This window comes from Syngnathus scovelli, chromosome 20 (assembly GCF_024217435.2).
Source record: "Syngnathus scovelli strain Florida chromosome 20, RoL_Ssco_1.2, whole genome shotgun sequence".
Lineage (NCBI taxonomy): Eukaryota > Metazoa > Chordata > Actinopteri > Syngnathiformes > Syngnathidae > Syngnathus > Syngnathus scovelli.
Genome location: NC_090866.1, coordinates 11,528,363 through 11,548,010, shown reverse-complemented (window position 1 = coordinate 11,548,010; position 19,648 = coordinate 11,528,363). Strand labels below are relative to the sequence as shown.

At 50.7% G+C, this 19,648-nt stretch overlaps 3 protein-coding genes across 5 annotated transcripts; all 3 read right to left on the bottom strand.

The window, feature by feature from the left end:
- Positions 1-20: 20 nt before the first annotated feature.
- ppp1r13bb (protein phosphatase 1, regulatory subunit 13Bb) lies at positions 21-11,301 on the bottom strand. 3 transcript variants are annotated; one of them, XM_049758122.1, is made up of 19 exons: positions 10,929-11,301; positions 10,628-10,708; positions 8,476-8,623; positions 7,671-7,790; positions 7,347-7,411; positions 6,222-6,323; positions 5,963-6,137; positions 5,584-5,783; positions 5,339-5,503; positions 5,018-5,210; positions 4,454-4,579; positions 3,828-3,955; positions 3,277-3,724; positions 2,415-3,190; positions 2,173-2,304; positions 1,979-2,112; positions 1,730-1,896; positions 1,430-1,629; positions 21-1,172 (listed from the first exon to the last, which is right to left on the bottom strand). In XM_049758122.1, exons 2-19 carry the CDS (start codon positions 10,634-10,636, stop codon positions 1,131-1,133), a joined length of 3,330 nt encoding a protein of 1,109 aa, XP_049614079.1. In that variant the 5' UTR covers positions 10,637-10,708; positions 10,929-11,301; the 3' UTR covers positions 21-1,130. The 3 variants fall into 3 exon arrangements, with proteins under 3 accessions (XP_049614079.1, XP_049614080.1, XP_049614081.1); XM_049758123.1 differs by having other exon boundaries at positions 5,363-5,503; XM_049758124.1 differs by lacking the exon at positions 4,454-4,579.
- Positions 11,302-11,722: 421 nt separating this feature from the next.
- Positions 11,723-14,218, bottom strand: eif2b2 (eukaryotic translation initiation factor 2B, subunit 2 beta). Its single transcript, XM_049757370.2, has 8 exons — positions 13,933-14,218; positions 13,514-13,634; positions 13,196-13,347; positions 12,898-13,061; positions 12,587-12,682; positions 12,386-12,523; positions 12,247-12,313; positions 11,723-12,079 (listed from the first exon to the last, which is right to left on the bottom strand). The coding sequence occupies exons 1-8, from the start codon at positions 14,102-14,104 to the stop codon at positions 11,922-11,924; spliced, it is 1,068 nt and encodes a 355-aa protein (XP_049613327.1). The 5' UTR covers positions 14,105-14,218; the 3' UTR covers positions 11,723-11,921.
- Positions 14,219-14,483: 265 nt separating this feature from the next.
- Positions 14,484-17,453, bottom strand: tmed10 (transmembrane p24 trafficking protein 10). Its single transcript, XM_049757372.1, has 5 exons — positions 17,200-17,453; positions 16,429-16,549; positions 16,273-16,346; positions 15,726-15,852; positions 14,484-15,578 (listed from the first exon to the last, which is right to left on the bottom strand). The coding sequence occupies exons 1-5, from the start codon at positions 17,374-17,376 to the stop codon at positions 15,457-15,459; spliced, it is 621 nt and encodes a 206-aa protein (XP_049613329.1). The 5' UTR covers positions 17,377-17,453; the 3' UTR covers positions 14,484-15,456.
- Positions 17,454-19,648: the final 2,195 nt, after the last annotated feature.

Sequence of the window (19,648 nt, the reverse complement as noted above, 5' to 3'; positions counted from 1 at the left end):
TCCACAAAGCCACATTTGAGTCATGCCAGAGCTTCACTTTTATTGTTCACATTTACAGATTTTGTATTTGTGTGGAGTACAGCATTATAAGAGAGAGCCCACCTCGTCCGTACAGCAAACAAAGAATCGTAGGACACTCCTCCTCGGGTTATGTACAATTTTGGAATCCAAAATGAAGCTCTGGACCATTCGCACACGTGAGGATGAAAAATACACTGCAGAGTTTTGGGTAACACACATGTACAACAATGTACATGCATGGGAAGGTAATACATGAATGGAGGCGCCAGTTCCGTATGGCGAGTCTCTCCTAAAACAGCCACAGTAGAGGCGACTTTTTACCAACGTTTGGTTGTTGCCCCTGTGAGATTTGGTGAACATTAAAATAACAACACTAGAGTGTCACCGGCAGCACCGTGTTGGTCCTGAGCTTAGAAGGTTTCTCACAGCCATCGTGGGAACACAACGAACGGGTGGCGTTGCAAAATAACGGGCCGGGGTGCATTGGAATAGAAAACATCTCTATGACGACCGGGAATGTCAACTCGCTTTGATTAGCATTAGCATTAAATGTAAATTACTCACAAAAAGTTCACGATGCCTTTCTGTCACCTTCTCAGTTTCTTTATCGCAACTTGGTGAAGTAGTGTTGACCTTGCCATTGTTCTGGTGTGCTGTGTAAAACCTTTTAATAGTACACCCATAAAACTTTTAAACGCATAAACTACCTATTGCAATTTTTGGTGGTTAAAAACACAAAAAAAGAAAACATTTGGGTTGATTCCTCTATAAAGGGAGGGTTGAAAATGCAATTCAATGTCACATGAGCAACAAGGCACTGTCATTGTTGCTCTGTAGACTCCTACTGACCACGAGAGGGGAGAAAAGATGGCTGAAGAGAAGAAGGGGGGGGGGGGGACTGCAGCGACAAGGGTTACCTTCAGGGCAACTGGGCTGGCTCAAGTGATGGCTTCCAAGTGACCATGGGGATTTCCTGCATTTGGAGTGCTTGTCCATCACAGTGCGTGTATGTAAATAAGTGACAGCAGGGTGAGGGGGGGAAAATGGCCACCAGGAGAAGATCGATGAGGCTCATTTGTTCTCTGCTCTTTTGTTATAGCATTGCCGCGCTATGCCAAGGAGCGCTGGCGAGGTTTGATGCGGGGGTAGAGCTGCGGAGGAAAAAAAAGAGAAAGATGGGTAAAATGAATTTGAGCAAAACATTTAGTGGTGTTTGAAATAAGGGCAGGGCAGGGCAGGGCAGGGCCATGGCATGGCATGGCATGGCGTTCTAAGAATTTCCCCCAGAATGGTTACTCAAACACAAATTGGCAACACTGGGGAAAAAATGCATTTGCAAATGAGAAAATTGTCCTGCTAAATAAATTTGGATGCATTGGCCAGCCCTGGTTGAAAAGATGGCAGGTACCCCCAGCAGGTTGCGCGGCACGTAGCCCTCCGTGTCCTCCAGCTGTGCCCACCACCACTCTGTCTCGCTGTCGTCCTGCCGCCGCAGTACGGTGACGGCGTCGCCCTCCCTGAAGGACAGCTCATCCGGGTTCTGTGCCTCGTAGTTCCACAGGGCATACACCGTGCCCTTGTTCATCACGCCCATCTTTTCTTGAACGCCTGCGCCGCAAGAATAAAAGCGCTGTGTTTGGTATTTGCACATTTTCACAGTTTGCTGCAGTCTTGGGAATTGCAAGCGTCCTAAACTGAAAACGGTTACCGTATAGGAACTGCGAGCACTGGACGTAGCCCTCCTCCATCTCCTCGCACTTATCTGCCGCTGTCTCCACGTCGCTGATGGTGCTGGCGAAGATGGCGGCCCCCGACTCCACCAACAACTTGCACAGGTGCACGCTGTTGCACGAGGCGGCGCAGTGGAGCGGAGTCCTGCTTGCGAGAAGGTAGGTACATCGACACATTAGCGATCTCGTCGTGTAGCGCGCCCGCCCGTCCGTGCGGCGTCGCCGACCATCCGTCGCTGTCGGCCGCGTTGACGTTGACGCCGAAATCCAGCAGGAACTTGACAATGTGGTGGTGTCCGGCGCAGACAGCGTTATGCAGCGGGGTGATGCCCTCGTCGTTGGGGGTGCTGGGATTCTCCACCTAGAGCAGAGCGGGACCCGCTCGGTTCTCATTCGTGCAAAGGCGGCCACTCAAACGCACCTCATAGATGATCCTCTGGACCAGGTCAAACTCTCCTTCCAACGAGGCGTCCAGCAGGAGCGCAAGAGGGTTGAACTTCACTCGGTAGCCGTGGCCGGTGCGCTCAGACTCTGGTTTCTTTAAGTTTGTGCGCTTCAGGGAGAGGAAACAAATATTGAGCCTTGTGGAACACTACTTGTTTGTATCTAGGCACATGCTGCGAAGACCATCAACCCCCCCCCATGAACTTATGCCTGACTCACTGATGGTTGGGTCTGCACAATACCGCTCTCCTCCGGAGACGTCACCTCCAGCACGGGGCTAGGCAGCAAAGCCTCGGAGCTCTCCAAATTGTTGTTGTTGTCTTCAGGTCCTTCCTCTTCAGCCGGGTCCAAAAGTCCTTCGGGAGGTGGAGGCAACGGCCGGTTGTCGTTAGGGTCGATAGAGGAAACTTCCGAGCCCTGCTCCTCGGATTGGGGCTGCGGCGACGGAGGCAAGGTGTCCGAGGGAAAGTTGCCATTGTCCGTGTCCGCGGCCGGGTCGCAACCCAGAGAGCCGGGAGGATTTGCCGGCTGATAAAACGGCGTTCCGCTGCCGGCGCCGTTGCCGCTCCCAGACCCGGCGCTCCCTTCCATCCCCCCTGCAAGAGTGTTGAATCTCTGGTAGAGAAGTTTCTGGATGTTAGGTCCGCTCGGACCCTCTGGTTCCGTGATGGAGCTTCGCTTCTTGAGCGGCCTCGGGGCGTTGGCCAGCTTCTTGCGGAGCACCTCGAGATCGGCATCGCTTTGGTAGCGCATTGGGGAGTGGACCATGGGCGTAAGCTTGGTGGGGCTGAGCGGCCGAGGGATGTTCTCCACGCTGGGAGGAGGGGCCGACGGCTCCATGTGGCGTAGGCCCTCGAGATCCTCCACGTCACCGTCCAGCGTATCCTCGATGCTGCCGGGCGGACCCTGGAGCAACGGGAAGGCCCCTCCGGCCGGGACGAAAGGCAGGGGTGAAGGGGGGGTTGAGTTGGGAGGGAGGACAGGCTTCCCATAGACTACAGAGTTTAAAAAAAGAAAAGGTTATAATAATTGTTTTATACGGTCTCTCTATAGTACATTGCATTAAACACGACTATCTTACCTGCTTTGAGCGCAGGTTTGAGTGGCTGACTCTTTGGCGCCGCCTGCTGGAGGTACATATGATAGATGGAGCTGGAGTTCATGGTGGCCGGGCCCTTCCGGGGCGACTGGGGGCGCGAGCCTCTGTCCGGAATGAAGGGGCGCACGGCCACGGCCGGCGGGTGGTCCAGCCGCTCGCTCATGCCTGGCGGGAAGAGCGGCGCGTGGGGCTGGAAGGTGGGACTGGGCGGCACCGAGATCCGCTGCTGGATCTGCTGCGAGGAGGAGCCGCTGGTGGGCGCCACGCGGGGCCAAGTGGGCGCCGGGGGGTTCGGCAGCTGGCGAGGCGGCGGGGGCGGAGCATCCTTGCGGCGCTCCAAAGAGCTGGCCGAAGAGTGGTGCGAACCGTACGGCGGCGGTTGCGGCTTGGATAGGGAAGGGGACGAAGCGGCCGTTTTGGACTCCGGCACCTGTGAGAACACATTCGGATGGCATCACGCCGGGAGCTGGGAAACAAGCCGGAGCTCATCCTTGGACGCGTTTAAGAGGATTACGAGACAGCACGCTGCTGACCTTTTCTGCACTTGAAGCGGCAGGGGGGCCGGAAGGTGGGGTCTTGGCCAGCGTATCCGAGTCCCTTCTCTCGGGAGGTTTCAAGGACGTGCCCGTCTTACCCACAGGGGGCCAGCCGGCGTCACCGGCTAAAGCGCGACAAGTCAAGACACAGAGGGGTCAATACCTGAGCTTCAAACAACAGCTGCAATGACACGGGAAGTCAGGTCAAATGCATTGGCTTGCTTCATCACAAAAGCAATCGTCCAAATGTTCAATACACGAATGGTTCAACTGAATACATGAAGTACGCATTAGCGTTTTGTTATTTCATTATGATGCAAGAAGAATTCAGAACACAAAAACAGAATCTGAGAAAATAAAGTCAAAAGTCAAGCAAGCCGGCGAGACTATAAAATTAGGAGGGGACGATTACGAAACCTTCTTGTGAGCTTAGGAAAAAGCACACGGGAGGGACATCAACAAAGGGGAACACTTGCGCTTCTTTGATGCGACTACTAACGGAAGCAAAACATCAATCTATGTCGGACGATGGGGTCGCTACGGTCGGCGGCGGTGGTGGTGGTAAAAATACTGAATGAACTCAAGCCAGGCTTCGCGAGGCGCCACACCCACGGCGCACTCACGGGACGTGCCGTCGGAGCCGGCGGGGGCTCCCGGACCCGGGTGAGACTCCGGAAGCAGCGGGTCCACGACGATGTCTAAATCAGACACCTTCCAGGGGCCGCCGGGGGGCTTTTGCACGCCGCCGTCTGCCAGCGTCCGCCCCGGCGCCCCGCGAACCCGGCGAGACAGAAACATCACGCACCACCACATTGACACAGGAGAGGAGAAGAGGGGAGGGAGGGAGGGAGGGAGGGAGGGAGGGAGGAAGGAAGGAAGGAAGGAAGGAAGGAAGGAAGGAAGGAAGGAAGGAAGGAAGGAAGGAAGGAAGGAAGGAAGGAAGGAAGGAAGGAAGGAAGGAAGGAAGGAAGGAAGGAAGGAAGGAAGGGTAAAGTCGCAGCACAGACAACAACAACAACAACAGCACACACAGGACAGGAAGAGAGCCCAGTTAGAGAGGACGAAGGAAACCACAGGATTCAAGAGCAGGTGGGAAACATCAACCAAGTAGGAGAGAAACGGTCGCTCACGCAAAGTCCCGGTCCGATACCCTGGCAACGCATTTAGCTTTGACTTGTGGGACGAACCTGATTTGGCGCGGCCTTGGTTGGCTTGGTTGTTGACGGCCAGAGTTTGCGGCTTGAGCGGCTCGGGCGGCAAGGCGTAACCGGAGTCCTGTCGGCTCGGCACGGGAACTTGGATGTAGGGACCCACGGCGGCCACGCGGCCCAGCGTGCCGGCGGCCGGCTGCGGGGAGGGCGGCCCGTTGGCCCTGTTCAGCTGTGGGAGGGAGGAGATACACTGAATATAATTTCGCAAGAATAGGCAGGGGGGCTGGATCTGTTTTGGGGTGTTCTGGTGAACATTTGTAGGACACTTTAAGATGTGTTGAGCGCTTCTAGCCTTACAGGGAGGTTCTCTTTTTGACGTGCCTCAGCTTTTTTCTTGTAGAGGCGCTCGCGCAGCTCACTGATGCGCTTGTCCATGAGCGTCACCTCCATGTTGCGTTTGTTCAGGAGGTCCTTCTGCTGCTGCAGCTTGCTGTTCTGCTCCTGGTTGAGTTTGTTGCGGATCTGACAAGGTGCGCACGTCAACGTTAAAGACGGCCTTTCGCCGTTAGCGTGACGCTGGCTGGCCGGCCGCAAGGCGCTACCTGGAGCTCCTGGTAGAGCTTCCTGAGCTCCAAGGCGGCGGTGCCGGTCACCTGGCCGCCCAGCGCCGTCTGGATGCCGTTGAGCTTGCCCCGACGCAGGTCCTCTAGCTGCAGGCTGAGCTGGTCCACTCGCAACACGGCCGCCTGCAGCTCGGCCTGCTTCTCCTGGAACAGGCCGCTCACCTGCTCGATCTCCGCCGCTGGATGGGGAACGGACGGACAAGACGATTGGTTCAAATGAGCGCATTTACAAACATTAAGTGTGGTCTGAAGTCGCCGTGCAATGGCGCTCACTAGCCCCATCTGTGAGACACGCTTATGTACTGTAGGTCCCTTAGGGCTTCAAGCTGGCGTCCAGTACGAATAAGAATCTACGTACACAGGTTGCCGTTGATGACCTTGCTGTAGTCCACCTGGCCCCGCATGGCCCGGATCTTCTTGAGCTTGGCCTCCTGGCTCTCCACGCGCTCCTTCAGCCGCTGCAGCTTCTCGCTCTCGGTGGCCGTCTGCTGCTGACGCCGCTCCTGCTGCTTGAGGTAGCGCAGACGCTGCTCCTTCAGTTTGGTGGGCATCAAAAGTCGACTTTAATACATTTGAAACACTACCCAAAGGTAGTCAGGTAGTGAAACATTGACTACCTTGGCCACCAGCATCTGCTGCTGAGCCTCAATCTGCTGCTGCTGCCTCGTGGCCATCTCCTGCAGCTCGGACAGCGTCAGCTCCACACGCTGGTTCCCAACCTGCATGTACACGCACATGTTGGACTCGAGTAACTGGGACAATACAAAAAAAAAAGAGAAAAGATAACTGGGCCGTTAACAATGGAAGAAGCCATTTTCTAGACACGTCAAGTGAATGTCTCGCTGCCATTTGTGAGGGCATCTCAACTCACAGGCATCTCACGCTGGCCCACTCCAAAAGGCACCGAAGCGACAGCGCATCCGCGTCGATTCCCCCGAGGGAGAAGCCGACGCAGCGCCTCAGACGGGAGAACCGCCCGCCCGCCCGCCCGCCTGACCGACCCGAGGGATGTAATCCCGGCTCTGGCACTTATCCGCAGTGAGAGCGAACGATTGAAAGATTGGGCTGTGGGAATAAAATCCCAAACTCCTCGGCACGTTGGCCGGGGCCACTCGGGCTCTTTACGAGGCTTTCCGAGGGCCGCGTGCTTCGCTTGCTGCAGACGGCGTCCCAGAAGCTGGGTCTGAATCCCAAAGCAATGATCCTCTTAGGGGGCTGTTACATCATCTTGCGGGCTGGCGGATATAATCCCTTCAATTGCATATTTGCAGCGGAACCTGGACGCAATTTATCTTCGCCACTTAGCAGGTCACGGAGGAAATAAAAGCTATTGGCTGCAGCCTCCACGGTGGCGCTCTTTGTCCCGCAGCACCAATTAGCTTCAATTCCTTGCGCACATCACTTGTCTATTGTGAAATCTGGGACAGATGGTCCGAGCCAGGGAGCAAGAGAGGACGCCGTGCCAGAGGCTGCTTTTAGCAGGCACATCTACAGGCAGGCACACACGCCCCCCCCCCCCCCCCCCTTAACACGGACACAAAGCTTACACCTGAGCGAGCCGCTACTAACTAGGTTAGGGCTGCTATGAGAAATTGGTCCAAATATTAAACATGCCCATTCTGTCAGAACTATGAAATGTTTTTCATCTTGACACTTTTGTGGACTTTTATATTTTTTCCCAAATGTAAAACATGTGCCTTGGCGCCAAGCGTCGTCGTTTAACCTCGTTGGCGGGATCTCACCCCCTTCTCGTTGTGCTTCTCTCCGGCGTTGCCGCTCCTCATTGGATCCTGAGACTGCTGACTCCCTGCGCGGGCACAGTCGGCAAACGCGCGCAAGCAGGGTGAGACTCGCTCAGCCACACGCAAACACGCACTGTCACTTTGAAGCCCCGCGGCAGAGATTGCACACGACACGAGGGACACAGGAACAGGGACAAGCAATGCAGACTAAGTCAAGACTGTCGATTTTTTTGCTAAAAATGGGAAAATTGCTTGACGCAAACACATGGATACATGATTCAGAACGACGCAGGAATTGCAACAGCGAGGAGGGGCCAAACTTACCCTGATCACTGCTCTCAGTGGGGGAATCTTCATGGCGCAGGAAGAACTTGACCTCCTGCTTGCGAGGTCCCCATTTCTGGAGATGTTCGTACATCATGTGCTCAAATGGGATGGCCCGCTCTGCAGACACAGACACGGACACGGGGGGCTTTCATCTGGATAGCCAACAAATGCCCAAATGGCTTTCCACAAAATGAGCAGGCATTAGGTTATGACTCGCTGAGGTCAGTCCAGAATAAAGCGCAGCATTTAAAAAAGATTTCATCGTTAATATTGGCAACCACGTCATTGCATTTTTCAGAGAGAAAGAGGGTGTCGGATTTGTTTTGTGAGGAGACGTGCTTTGTTAGGCACCAGCTAAACCCCGACTTTGGCTGGGAGGGTGCTTTCAACAGACGAGTGGCCCCTCGGCAGCGCAAAAAAAAAAAAAAAAAAATGCTGATAACGCCCAGTGCGCCAGCGCAGCGACAGAAGCTAATTGTTAGAGAGCAATGCGTCGTGACAGCCCTGTGTAGCGTGACATCACGTAATCCCTTTCAGATGTTGGCCTTTAAAAGGATCATCCCAACTTTCCTTCCATTTTTAATTCTGGGCAAATCGCGGCAGATTGTTCATCACTGTGGCAGCAGGCATGTCGAGATTAGCCGGGAAAGCTAAAGGGCGGGTGAGAGAGTCGAGTATCCGCATGGGTGAGCACGAGACGCCGAAAGACTTGGACTGCGTTCAGAATCATTCCCGATCCACTCTTGAGTGGGTTCACTGCCACCGCAAAAAAAAAGGCGGTCCCAAAGAGCGCTGGTCTTACCGTTGCCTCGCCAGACCTCGGCCAGGTGGCAGCCACTTTCGCCGGGCTCTTTGCAGAACTCCACGACATCGCGGCACGTGGTCTCGGGGGTGATCGGCACCTCTGTCGCAGCCTGTTCCCCGTCGCTGAGGTACACCGTTAAGATCATCTGAGGACAAAAGTTTCACAACTTGACTGGCATTGCACGAGTACAGTGGCCTTCTCGTGTATTCTTATCCTTATTTTTGTTACACACACACACACGGCGGCAAGACTTGTTGCAGCATGCATTAGACAGACACAGTTTGAACTGCGACGTAAATGCATTGCAACGCATGTCCCTGCAAGCTTCTGCTCCGGGAGAATTTGAGAGCCCGCGGCGGCGTCCCTTTCAAAAAACATTCAAATTGCAATAACTTCCATCTTGGACTGACTATGAGCATTGCAAGAATAACACAAAATACATTCAATAGCTTTGGCTTTTTTGCCTTTCCATCAGCGTAAGCCTTCTCTGCATGATTCAAGCACTTTTCCAATATGACTGTAAATCCAAAATTCAAGCGCCATCCAAGTCCATCAAAAGGGAAAACATGGTGAAGACATCATATTTTGCTATGCCTCAAAGTGCGCAAAAGCAATATTAGCGCCAATCCACAATCACTCAGCGAGGCCTCAAATGGGTCGGTCCGAGCAAGCGCGGGCGGGCGGGCGGGCGGGCGAGATACCGACTGCCCTCACTAAGTTGCGTCTGCCGGCGCTTCTGGCTCTCGGGAACGCCCTCCTTTTTCGTTTGATCTCCCTCTTTGGCGGCCGCTGGAGCTCCTTGGCCCAGACGGGCTTGTCCTTGGACAGACCGGCCAGGCTGCGCAACACCGTGGCCACGAACCTCTTCATGGTGGACGGCGCCGGGGCGCCAGACCGCGCTAAGCCGTAGCCCGCGTCAGGAAAGAAGTGGCGGCGATGCGCTTGTGCCGCAGAGGAGACTTGGGAGGAAAAAGCATTGGCTTTGTGAGAGGGGTTGGGAGGGGGGGCAGTGGCTTAGAAAGCAGCAAACACACTGAGGGAGAGAGAGCGAGAGAGAGCGAGAGCCCGAGAGAGAGAGAGAGAGAGAGAGAGAGAGAGAGAGAGAGAGAGAGAGAGAGAGAGAGAGAGAGAGAGAGAGGGAGAGAGGAGCCTCTAGCCAAGTGTTTGGCAAGGAGGGCATTTCTTCACCCTGGTTTTACGTCGTCCATATTTTCTTCTTCTATGCAGCTTGCAAACAGAAGGACTTCTGGGACCGATTAGCCAGCATCTTGGAAATAGCAGGTGTCGCTTTGATTGAGACATGACTAATGCGCATTAGAGGCTGCCAGAGAGGAAGTCAAATCAATAATGCAAAAAAAAAAAAAAGAGAGGCCAAGCAGTTGGGAATCAAGCAGGCTTGAACACTAAATGTGTCAAACATCAGATAGCATATGAGAACCAAAAAACGCCAGCGTGGACGACCGCAGATGACAAATGGGACATTCCAGTGTTAACTCTGGCGGTAAATCGCGCTAAGCGCAGCTCGGCTGGGTGAGATTAACACCGGTTGACAATTTAGTGGGCTCCCGAGTGGCCTTTCACAAGACAGACCTGCAGTGGCCGAGCCGGCCGGCCGGCCGGCCGGCCGGCGTCCTATTGGCTGCCACCATCACCAGCGCAGGCGCTAGCTGCTCCACCGACTCTTTGACTTAACTTGACAGCCAGCCGGCGCCACTGGGTGCAAACATCCAGCGGGGGACACGCACGCACAGTCGACTTCCATAGGCTAATTCCAAGTTCAGTTACGAGTTGCAGGTCGGCCTTCCTTTCTCCTGTTCTCACAATGCGTCCCGCTATTGTCAACCGCAACGTTAACAATAGGTCGTCTTGACAAAGCGCTGCTCCCATTCTCGTATCATGTTCTTCGGTACGGTGATATGGCGGAGTAGATTCTCAATCATTCACAGTCTAGTCGAATCAACGCAACTAGACTCTTGGTTGTTACAGACAATTCCTCTTTCTGTCAAAAGACAGTTCTGAATTGAGCAAAAACAACATTACAGTATGTAAACACTAACTCATTTGGTTTTCGCCAACCGTGGCATGTAATTTTATCAGCACTGGAAGACAGAATTTCGAGAAGGCTTATGACAAGTGGTGTCACACCTACCGGCATCATATTGTCAGGTCCAAATTGGCATCAGTGGCAAACCCGCGTTGAGATAAACCTGTGCGGCCCTCCGCTCCCTCTCTGAAACACATACACACACACACACAAAAATAGAACATTACTTTAACGTGACAGTGGCAAGATGCACAATTATAGCAGCAAACAGTGATGTCAACAAACGGCTTTAAATGGCCCAGGCGTGGCTCCCGGACAGCTGCTGCCGCTGCTCTGAGCTCAGCCATAAAATGTCTGTAAAAAACACGAGCTCCTGTGGCAATGTTAGCAAACCAAATGTACTCACCACTGTCAAGGGCGAATCATTGTCTCGTCGAGGCAACAAATAAGAGAGAGCCGGTTGTTTAGGAAAGCCAGGCAAACCGTCATCCATCCATCCAGCCAGCTAGCTAACTAGCTTAACCAGCTAGCGCCGTGTCGCAAAGATGCTAACCGCGCGAGCTGCCTCCAGTTGCGGCGACACGAGCGAGATATCGCCGCCGCACTCACTGTTGGTTGTCGCCGTTGATGGAGTAGCCCCCAAAATCGGGCGAAACTGTGGTCGACAGACTCGTTTTTAGTTAGCAAACAATCATTAGCTGCTTGCTTATTCGACGAGTGCTAATGGGAGAAAATCGACTGCGGCGTTGTTGACGGCGACCGGGCGGGCGGTGCTTACACGGAGGGAGGGAGGGAGGGAGGGAGGGAGGGAGGGAGGGAGGGAGGGAGGGAGGGAGGGAGGGAGGGAGGGAGGGAGGGAGGGGCGGTGCTTAGTTACACTAGTAGAAACTGCACATTACTGATGGGGACGCTTGACAATCTTTTTAGTGGAATAAATATGTTCTTTTTTTTGTGAGAGTCATTTTCTTTTAAAATGGCAAATTCTATTTGGCCTCTTTCAACCCCCAACTTGCCATCAAACATCTTATTTGTGATAAGGTAAGAGCATCAACTGCAGCAGCTCTCCCTGGTCGACCACTGCCTCAACTTCACAAACCTACAAAAATACTTCCTGATGTTTTCATGCATGGTAATGGATATCTATATTTATGGAAAGAAATGCCCAAATGAAAATGCTGCTGATCCAAATGACAATTGTGGTGTGGATGTCCTCTGTTATCAAGTTTATTTGATTGTTTTTAGAGGACCAATAGCAATTCTCTGCAAATGAAACTATAGTTACTCTTGTCATTCTGAGATTGTTTTTACAAATGTCTTTGATCCAAGAGTGGCAGCCCACACATTGAAATAAGCACAACACAAACAGAGCACTTGTGTCACGCCTCTTTAAGTGGACCGATTACAATTCGTGATCCTCGGGATGGTAGAGCTCGCTCATGAGGCGGTAGATGTACGAGGGCGCGTGTCCGCCGAAGTTGGAGATGAAGAGCGTGATGAGCTCCGGCGGGACGTAGTCGAACACGGGACAGTGCACGTTAACCTTGGACAGGATCTCACCTAAGGCAGAAATGGTTCAGCGTCAATGTTGGTCAGCCAATTAAGCTCGACGTGCTCTTTGCACAGAAAGGCGTCAAGAGTGAGCCGTGAGCCGTGAGCCGTGAGCCGTGAACCCAACCGCTTCTGGCAACAGTAAGTCAGATGATGTGAACTGTGAGTTCATTCACCTTCAGTGAATGGAAGCACTTCATGCGGAGAGACAAATTTGTGGAAGGTGTTCTCCTCGTTCGGGAACTGCAAGAGGTTGGAGAGTCAGAATCGTTTCGGAGCCGGACGCTGCGTATCCAAATGGCGCGCTCGGGTCACCTGAGGCGAGAGCTTGAACATGGGCGTGCAGACGATGAGCGGCGTGGAGTGGTGCTTGGCTGCCAGGGCCAGCGTGTGCGTCCCGTTGACAGCCCTCAGGCCTCCGTTTGCAAGGACCGTCTGCGTCCCGATGATCACCTGACGAGCCCAACAAAGGCGCTGTCCTCTTTTTCACGACGTCTTCCGCCGTGATTAGCTTACCTTATTGACGCGAGAGATGACCGCAAATATGGCGGCATCTGCGATCACTGTCGTTTCAATACCAGCTTCTGACAGACTGGTGGCCATCTTGTGTCCCTGATGGAAATGCAAAGTATAAACCAATAGCCAACATACTGTGTGTGTATATATATATATATATATATATATATATATATATATATATATATATATATATATATATATATATATATATATATATATATATATACACTACAGTGTATAATTTTAAACATGATACATAGACTCATTTCTGGACTTTATGTTTTTTTATGAGCTGCAGTGTGGCATACCTGGCAGAAGGGCGCACACTCGGCGACAATGACATGGAACTTGCGTTTGCGTGCGGCGTCCTTCAGGAAGGCCTCGACGGTGCGAGAGCGGCCGATGGTCATGATGACCTCGTTGGAGTGGATGTGCTCCAGCGCCTGCATGGAGATGTTGTCTGTCGTCCCGTCTGCAAGAAGCAAGTTGGCAATTTTACACTTTGAGTGTCATTTTAGGCTGAACCTACAGCTCGACTTCATTTGACTTGCTTTTAACTTTTGAACACACATCCAACTGTACAGCGGAAGTTTGTTAGCAACTGACCCAGCTCCGTCAACAGCTCGTTGATGGCCTCGATGACGTTGGCTTTGAGAGGAGCAAAATGCTGCCGGAAGTTCTCCTCGCTGAGCGCTCCCGTTGTCAGCAGCTTGTGTAGAGATTCCTGCTGGTCGAGCTCCTCGCTGCTGCCCCGAGACCTGCAGACATACGTGCAAAATGTGAACAACCGATGAAGGAATTTTACATATGACATAAGCAGATAACAAAAAACTTGTTTGGTGACTCTTAATGGGTGGACACTGGGCAGTGCCACGCTAACTGTACACAAGTCATTAAAAAGTACATTTGCCATGTGCGAATCACCTTGCATATTCCTCTCTTATAATCTTGAGAACACGTCTGATCATGTTCCCTACAGTGGTCTCTGACGGTTGGGCAGCGACCATGCGCCTGCCCTCCTTCCGGAGGAGTTCCATGAGGTCACCTGAGATGTCAAACCATTTACATTTCAGTTATTTGTTTACATTCAAACTATCTTGCAGCCAACGCGTGCTCGAGAAATTAAAATGTAATGTTTGTCATTACAAGGCAGTTTAAGACCACCGGTCATAAAAGAAAAACGACGCGGTGACAATTGACTTCATTAATAAAAGGTGCAATGCATCGATGACATTTCTGTGCTGTTTTAATGGTGAGGACAAAAAGCGCAGCAGTACGCCAGATGAGTTGTAATGGATACAAATCGTTAAAAAAAAAAAAAAAAAAAGCTTCCTATGCAGCACCTGCGCTGCTCCAGCGAGCCTGCGACGTGATCCTACGGAGCAACGAGGTCGTTTCTCGGGCTGTCTCCGCCGAGCCCCGCAGTGGTCCAGTGCCGCTCCCGCCACGCTTCAAGTCGGACAAAAAGGCCTCGACTCGCTCGGTCAGGTCCGTTTCTTTATCCCCGCCCGGCATTGTGGCGAGATATACAACTTGTTGTCACAGGGAAAGAAAAATAAGTTATCTCGTGAGTTTGTCTGATGTTGGTATGGCGGCCATTTTAGGAAGGAAGTGATCAGTGGGCACATCCGGGTCACAGTGACAATGCGGTGTCGTCAGTGATTGGCTGAGATCTTGCCAGTGTTTGCGTTGCATCATTTTGACGCAGTCAAATCCATCAGAACAGATTTCTGCAATTTCCGGTTTATTCGTGTCTTTTAAGCGTATTTACTTTATTATTAGAACTACTGTTGTATGCATGATGTGGGATTTTTTTTAGGGTTCAAAAGAGGACGTCTGATCACCCAAAGTTAGTATATGTTATATTTAATGGAGTATAAGACCACGCAATAAATAACAAATCCATCCTATATTTTATTCAGTAAAAGCCCAACACAAATTTACAAAATGCACCAGTCAACATAAAAATCGATTGCGCACAATGCACACGGTCGCTGCTAAAAAAAAAAAAAAAAAAAAAGAAAACCCCATAATAGATACCTTGATAATTAACCTTTATCAGACCAGAACCTAACTTCTCCTAAGTCCATGTAACCACACCTCCTCAAGTATCCCTAAAAAGAAATAAACCTAAAAAAAAATCATTGGGATGGATCTGCAAGTACAAGAAATTGTGAAGTGTTACTTGTTGCTATCAAAAGTTCAGTTTAGCAAAATGCTTGAAGAGCAGGCTGTTGAACTAACATCTCCTCCAGGCTATTTTACAAATGCTGCCAGTTGGCCATTTTAGATGGTGAGTGAATGATAGCATAAATGAGTTCCAACATAACCTCATTATATGGACCGAAGAGCGGAAAAAAAAACAACAACACATTAACAGTGACCAAGCCATTCCCCAAAAAGATAAACATGTGTATGGGATGGAGGGGGCGGGCATTTCCAGTATGGAAACAATAAAACTCATGACGTACGCAAATGTAGCGGGGCAACAAACTAAAGCAAACAATCAAATAGCCTTCACTTGATTTCGAGGATCTCCTCAGCGGCATGCTTGTGGCATGTCTGCTCCAAACAAAAACGAGCTCATTGTTGACAGGAAGCCAGAAGATTGGAAATGGCGCTCGGTCGCTCCCGACACGCAGCGCTTGTCATGTTACAAACCGCAAAGCAAAGCAGGCCTGATAGCTTGTCATATTTTCATTTTAATTTTTGCGTCTTGTTGGATCATTGCGGTTGTCTGGCATCTTTGAAAAAGTCCAATTTGAGCCCACCCCCAGTGCCTAAAACTTCCCTTGCCGTCCAGGAATGATGGATGTTCGGAGGCGTCGGTCGAGCCGGATGACGAAGAACGCCGGGCGGCTCCTCTTCTACTCGATCAGCTTCTTGGCCTTGAAGAAGCGGCGCAGGTAGAACACCTGCCACGTGGCCAGCCCGATCAGGCAGCACATGGAGAAGATGCTGAAGTACAGCACACGCGTGTTGGTAGACTCTGTCGGAGGCAGAAGGGAAACTCAACATCTCCTTAGCAAGGACGGACGGGAATGCCTTTTTGTTCAGTTAGCGGTTATTGAGCCCAGAACTCGCAGGGCATGCCGGTAGGAAATCACTGCGCTAAAGCGATGATGGACGGATTTACCATTGGTGTCCCTCATCTCCTCCTCGCGTTTCTTCATGTAAGCAAAGTCGTTGACGATGGACTCGGAAAGGTCCTCCAGTCGCCGCAGCTCCACCTCAAGAGGCTTCAGCTTCTCCACCTTGGCAATCTGCACTCACAAAGCGTGCATAAGAAACATTTTTATAAATAAACTCAGCCTTACCAATTGCAGTCAAGCCATCACTCGTTCTTACGTAGTTCATCCAGTAGGTGTCAGTCTAAGACTTGGTGGCCACAATGAAAGCGTCCAACCAAAACGACAACAATTAGGAATCTATCAATGCAGCTCCTCGATAGGAATAAAATATGTACAAGACCTTTTTGACACATTTATCATGCTATTGATAAATGTCATCTCAGCTGTCATCTGTCCATGCTGACAGATGACAGCTGAGGTGGCCTTTGTGAGCTGGGGCCGCAGGGTTTGCGCCACATGTGCCACAATTCCCAGCATTACTTCTGTATGCTTCTCATCGAGTGCAGCGCGAGAACACAACAGGGCTCGTGGAAGTATTTACGAAGCAAATACCTCCTCATAATTCTTGGCCTCCACGCCATGCTTCATGTCCAAGTTGACCAATTGGTCCTGCACTCTTCCGGTTCCTTTACAGAAAGGCAGCAAACAAATATCAATGTTAGGACTTGCTCAAAAGTAGTAGCGTTATTTTATCAACTTGAAACTTACCCATGGGGGACTTGCTCTCAAAGCACACCTCAAACATTTCGTAGTCCTCTGTGGTGAACGCAAACTTCCCTTTGATGGCATCGTCCTTGCTGTAGAGCAAATGGCTGGCAGAATCTGTGATCTATGACAAAAATATATGTATATATATATATTTTTTTTACCATTTTTGGGGGAGGGGGAATGTCCATAAAACAAGGGTCACCAACCTCATTCAAATTGCGAGCTACCAGTTTGACACACACTTCAGAAATAACAAATGTGCTCAGATGACACGAATAATGACTTTACATGAATTACAAACAAGTCGATAGACATCGAGCTGTGCTATGACTGATCATGTTAATGACTTCTCAGAACAACCAAGCTTGTGAGAATAAACCTTTATAGTTTGTTTGACTTGAGCGTCATCGCATTCCCAGTTGGCTTATAGCAGCATGCTAACGTTAGCAGCGTGGCACGTTAAGAGTGACGTGTAACAGCCGGCGGGGCAAAACAAACATTACCTACCCGCACACAAGCTACTCATTTTAATATTAGCATAAAAGCGCCTTTCACAAAGCCTTTCACTGTGATGTCGAAGTAGCGGTTGACGACATTTAGCTTGAACTATTAAGTAGTTTATTTAAAGCAGGAAGTCGTCCTTTTGGGGCCCGCGAGCTCAGACGATGACAGAAACAATCGACATTAAATTGTGACTCCAAAGTTAATCAAACTGTGCTTCCGTCGATCCGTGGCCTTCGTCGGACGCGCCGGATATTCGGCGTGGCTCACCTTCAGGTTGGTTTTGGTGTTCGGCTGCTCGCTTATCTCGTACTCCCCGGTGACCAGCACATCCTTGTGGATTTCCTCCCGCAAGCACTTCCTCGAGTTGACCGGCAGGAAGAAGGAGATGGACGACGTCAATTCGACGAGAACTGGTAAGAGCAGGAACGTCGCGAACCGAGCCATGGCTGGGAACCTTTCTCACAGGCCGAGCAACCAACCAGCCACTGCCAGCTAGCTAGTCCGCTTAACAGCTTCCTGCTTCGGCGAAACCAAACCAGTTTGCTGCGAGCAGCAGCGACGCAACGCGCTCGGAGGGGGTAACTGCACGTCACATTTTGACGCATGAAAAAGTGTAACGCAATAATGTGAAAAAAGAGGATATTTCATACTCTTCTTAAAATAACATTATTTTACGAAATGTTCAAATAGATCTATCTTTAAAAAAGGTACAGTTTTTTCTAGATAGTCAAACTGGTCAATTTGTCTGGGGTCAATAACGCAGGTGTGTGTTGAATGAAATAAACACTTTGGCAAAACCTTTTCTATTTCGTTTTTTTTTATTTGAAAATTTGTAGAGTGCATACAATCTGTAGGTTTGTTTCCATTTATGAATATTTCCATTTCTTCAATAATCTGGCTGGGCTTCCGGCCACCAAGCCTTTTTACTTGGTATGTGGCAGGATAGGAAATGGTGTTAAATATTAACTCCATCTGGGTCACAGACATTTCGTACAAACAATAAATCTCTTATCGCTCACTTATTGCTCCACAACTCCGTCCAGTGCCACTCTCTGTCCTCCTAATTGCTCACGTTTAAAAGCAACGGCAGGGAGGGTGTCATTCAAAGCATCCATCCCGCCATTCTGCCGGCAGCTCACACATGAGCCGGTTACATAAAAATGGTCCAGTTTCCACGGAGACATCGTCGCTCCTGAGCCCACCGGACGAGGCGGGGATACCGAGTGGCGAGTCTGGCGCAAGAGCGACAATTATTGGATGGAGAAATCTCCCCGGTGTCGCAGCTCGGTGCGTCAAATGGCTTCTAAGAATAGCAACCTCCTCGACGCCACCCAGATAGACTTCCAAGAATAACAGTGGTACAATTCCCTCCCCAAAACATGCCAGACGTCAGCAGATGTGAGCCACTTAAGAAGCATCGGATGGACTTTTTGGTGTTTCATAACCATCCTAAAGTTGAAGTCAATTCATAAACCAATTATATTTTCAATGTGCTCTCACCACTCGAAACACCCAATTTGTATTCTGGGGCATCGCTGGTGTCATTTCCATGCTAGTATTGATTCATTATCCTTTTAGCTACTTGCTCAAAATAATTTGTGCTTGAGATGATTTTGCTCCATCTTTGTGATCATTTTGTAACATTAAAAATCGAAGTTTGCATAAGGCCAAGACTTGCTCACTTGGTCGGAGGCCAGAACGTAAATTTCCAGTTGAAGCTCGTAACGTGCCGATGATCTATCAATAAAACTTGGAACTGATGTAGCAACGACGTGTCCTACTTTTTCAGAGATAAAAATTCCCTGAATGTGGCCGGGTGACGCAAGGCGGCGGCACGCCCCGCCCCTTGACGCTGATCGCTGTCAATTATTGAGATCATCAAATTGTGTACGCCAATCGCACTACGTGCAAAGATGAGGAGAATGTTTGACTCTTCAGAGTGGAACAGGATATGATCTTCTGTCACGCCCGTTTGGCTTCCAAGCTATTCAAGTCCTGTCAAAAGGAAATTATGTAGTCCATTTATTTGGCAGTTAGTAAAGCGACGTGTCTGCCAGCTCGATGAGTATGTCACTATGACATCAAGCAAGCTCTCAAATGACATGCAACAAAAGTTTCACCTTATTTATTTTTCAATGAATGTTTCATTCCATTTTTAGTCTTTGGGAAAATCGTGTGGTATGTGCCCTAGCACCCTCTATTGACCATTTTTCTTGGTTTGTTTTCATGTTCAAAACGTCCAAACTAAAACCAGGCCTTTTTTCTTTTTTTTTTGGACTGACGTTTTGGTACTTGTGCTTACGTGCAGAAGTGTACGTCTGTGCCTGCCTGCCTGCCTGCCTGCCTGCGTGCCTGCATGGCTGCCTGCCTGCCTGCCTGCCTGCCTGCCTGCCTGCCTGCCTGCCTGCCTGCCTGCCTGCCTGCCTGCCTGCCTGGCTGGCTGGCTGGCTGGCTGGCTGGCTGGCTGGCTGCCTGCCTGCCTACTGCCTGCCACGTCTCAAGTGTTCTATTCAAAGCATCTCAGGTTGGCATGTGGGTGAACCTGCCTGTTTCATCGCCATCGTCATCACCATCCAGTCTACCTCACAACAACATCATCGCCCTCCTCCTCTTCTTCCCCATCGCCTTGGTTGCCTCCCTCCTTCCCTCCTTCCCTCCCCTGGGCTGTGAAGCCGACGCGTTTTGGCGTCATAGTGGTCTAATTTTACCGCTGTTG

What these genes read in the sequence shown, in the direction of transcription:
- ppp1r13bb (XM_049758122.1), bottom strand. An exon ending in CGAGGTCTGGCGAGGCAACG is followed by an intron (nt 7,791 to 8,475) that starts GTAAGACCAGCG and finishes CTGTGTCTGCAG; the next exon opens with AGCGGGCCATCCCATTTGAG. An exon ending in GTGCTCGCAGTTCCTATACG is followed by an intron (nt 1,630 to 1,729) that starts GTAACCGTTTTC and finishes CTTGCGGCGCAG; the next exon opens with GCGTTCAAGAAAAGATGGGC.
- eif2b2 (XM_049757370.2), bottom strand. Translation starts at nt 14,104, where the DNA reads ATGCCGGGCGGGGATAAAGAAACGGACCTGACCGAGCGAGTCGAGGCC. An exon ending in ATAAGAGAGGAATATGCAAG is followed by an intron (nt 13,348 to 13,513) that starts GTGATTCGCACA and finishes GTATGTCTGCAG; the next exon opens with GTCTCGGGGCAGCAGCGAGG. An exon ending in CGAGCTGTTGACGGAGCTGG is followed by an intron (nt 13,062 to 13,195) that starts GTCAGTTGCTAA and finishes TGCTTCTTGCAG; the next exon opens with ACGGGACGACAGACAACATC.
- tmed10 (XM_049757372.1), bottom strand. Translation starts at nt 17,376, where the DNA reads ATGGCTCGGTTCGCGACGTTCCTGCTCTTACCAGTTCTCGTCGAATTG. An exon ending in ACACCAAAACCAACCTGAAG is followed by an intron (nt 16,550 to 17,199) that starts GTGAGCCACGCC and finishes TTTTTGTCATAG; the next exon opens with ATCACAGATTCTGCCAGCCA. An exon ending in AGGCCAAGAATTATGAGGAG is followed by an intron (nt 15,853 to 16,272) that starts GTATTTGCTTCG and finishes TTGTGAGTGCAG; the next exon opens with ATTGCCAAGGTGGAGAAGCT.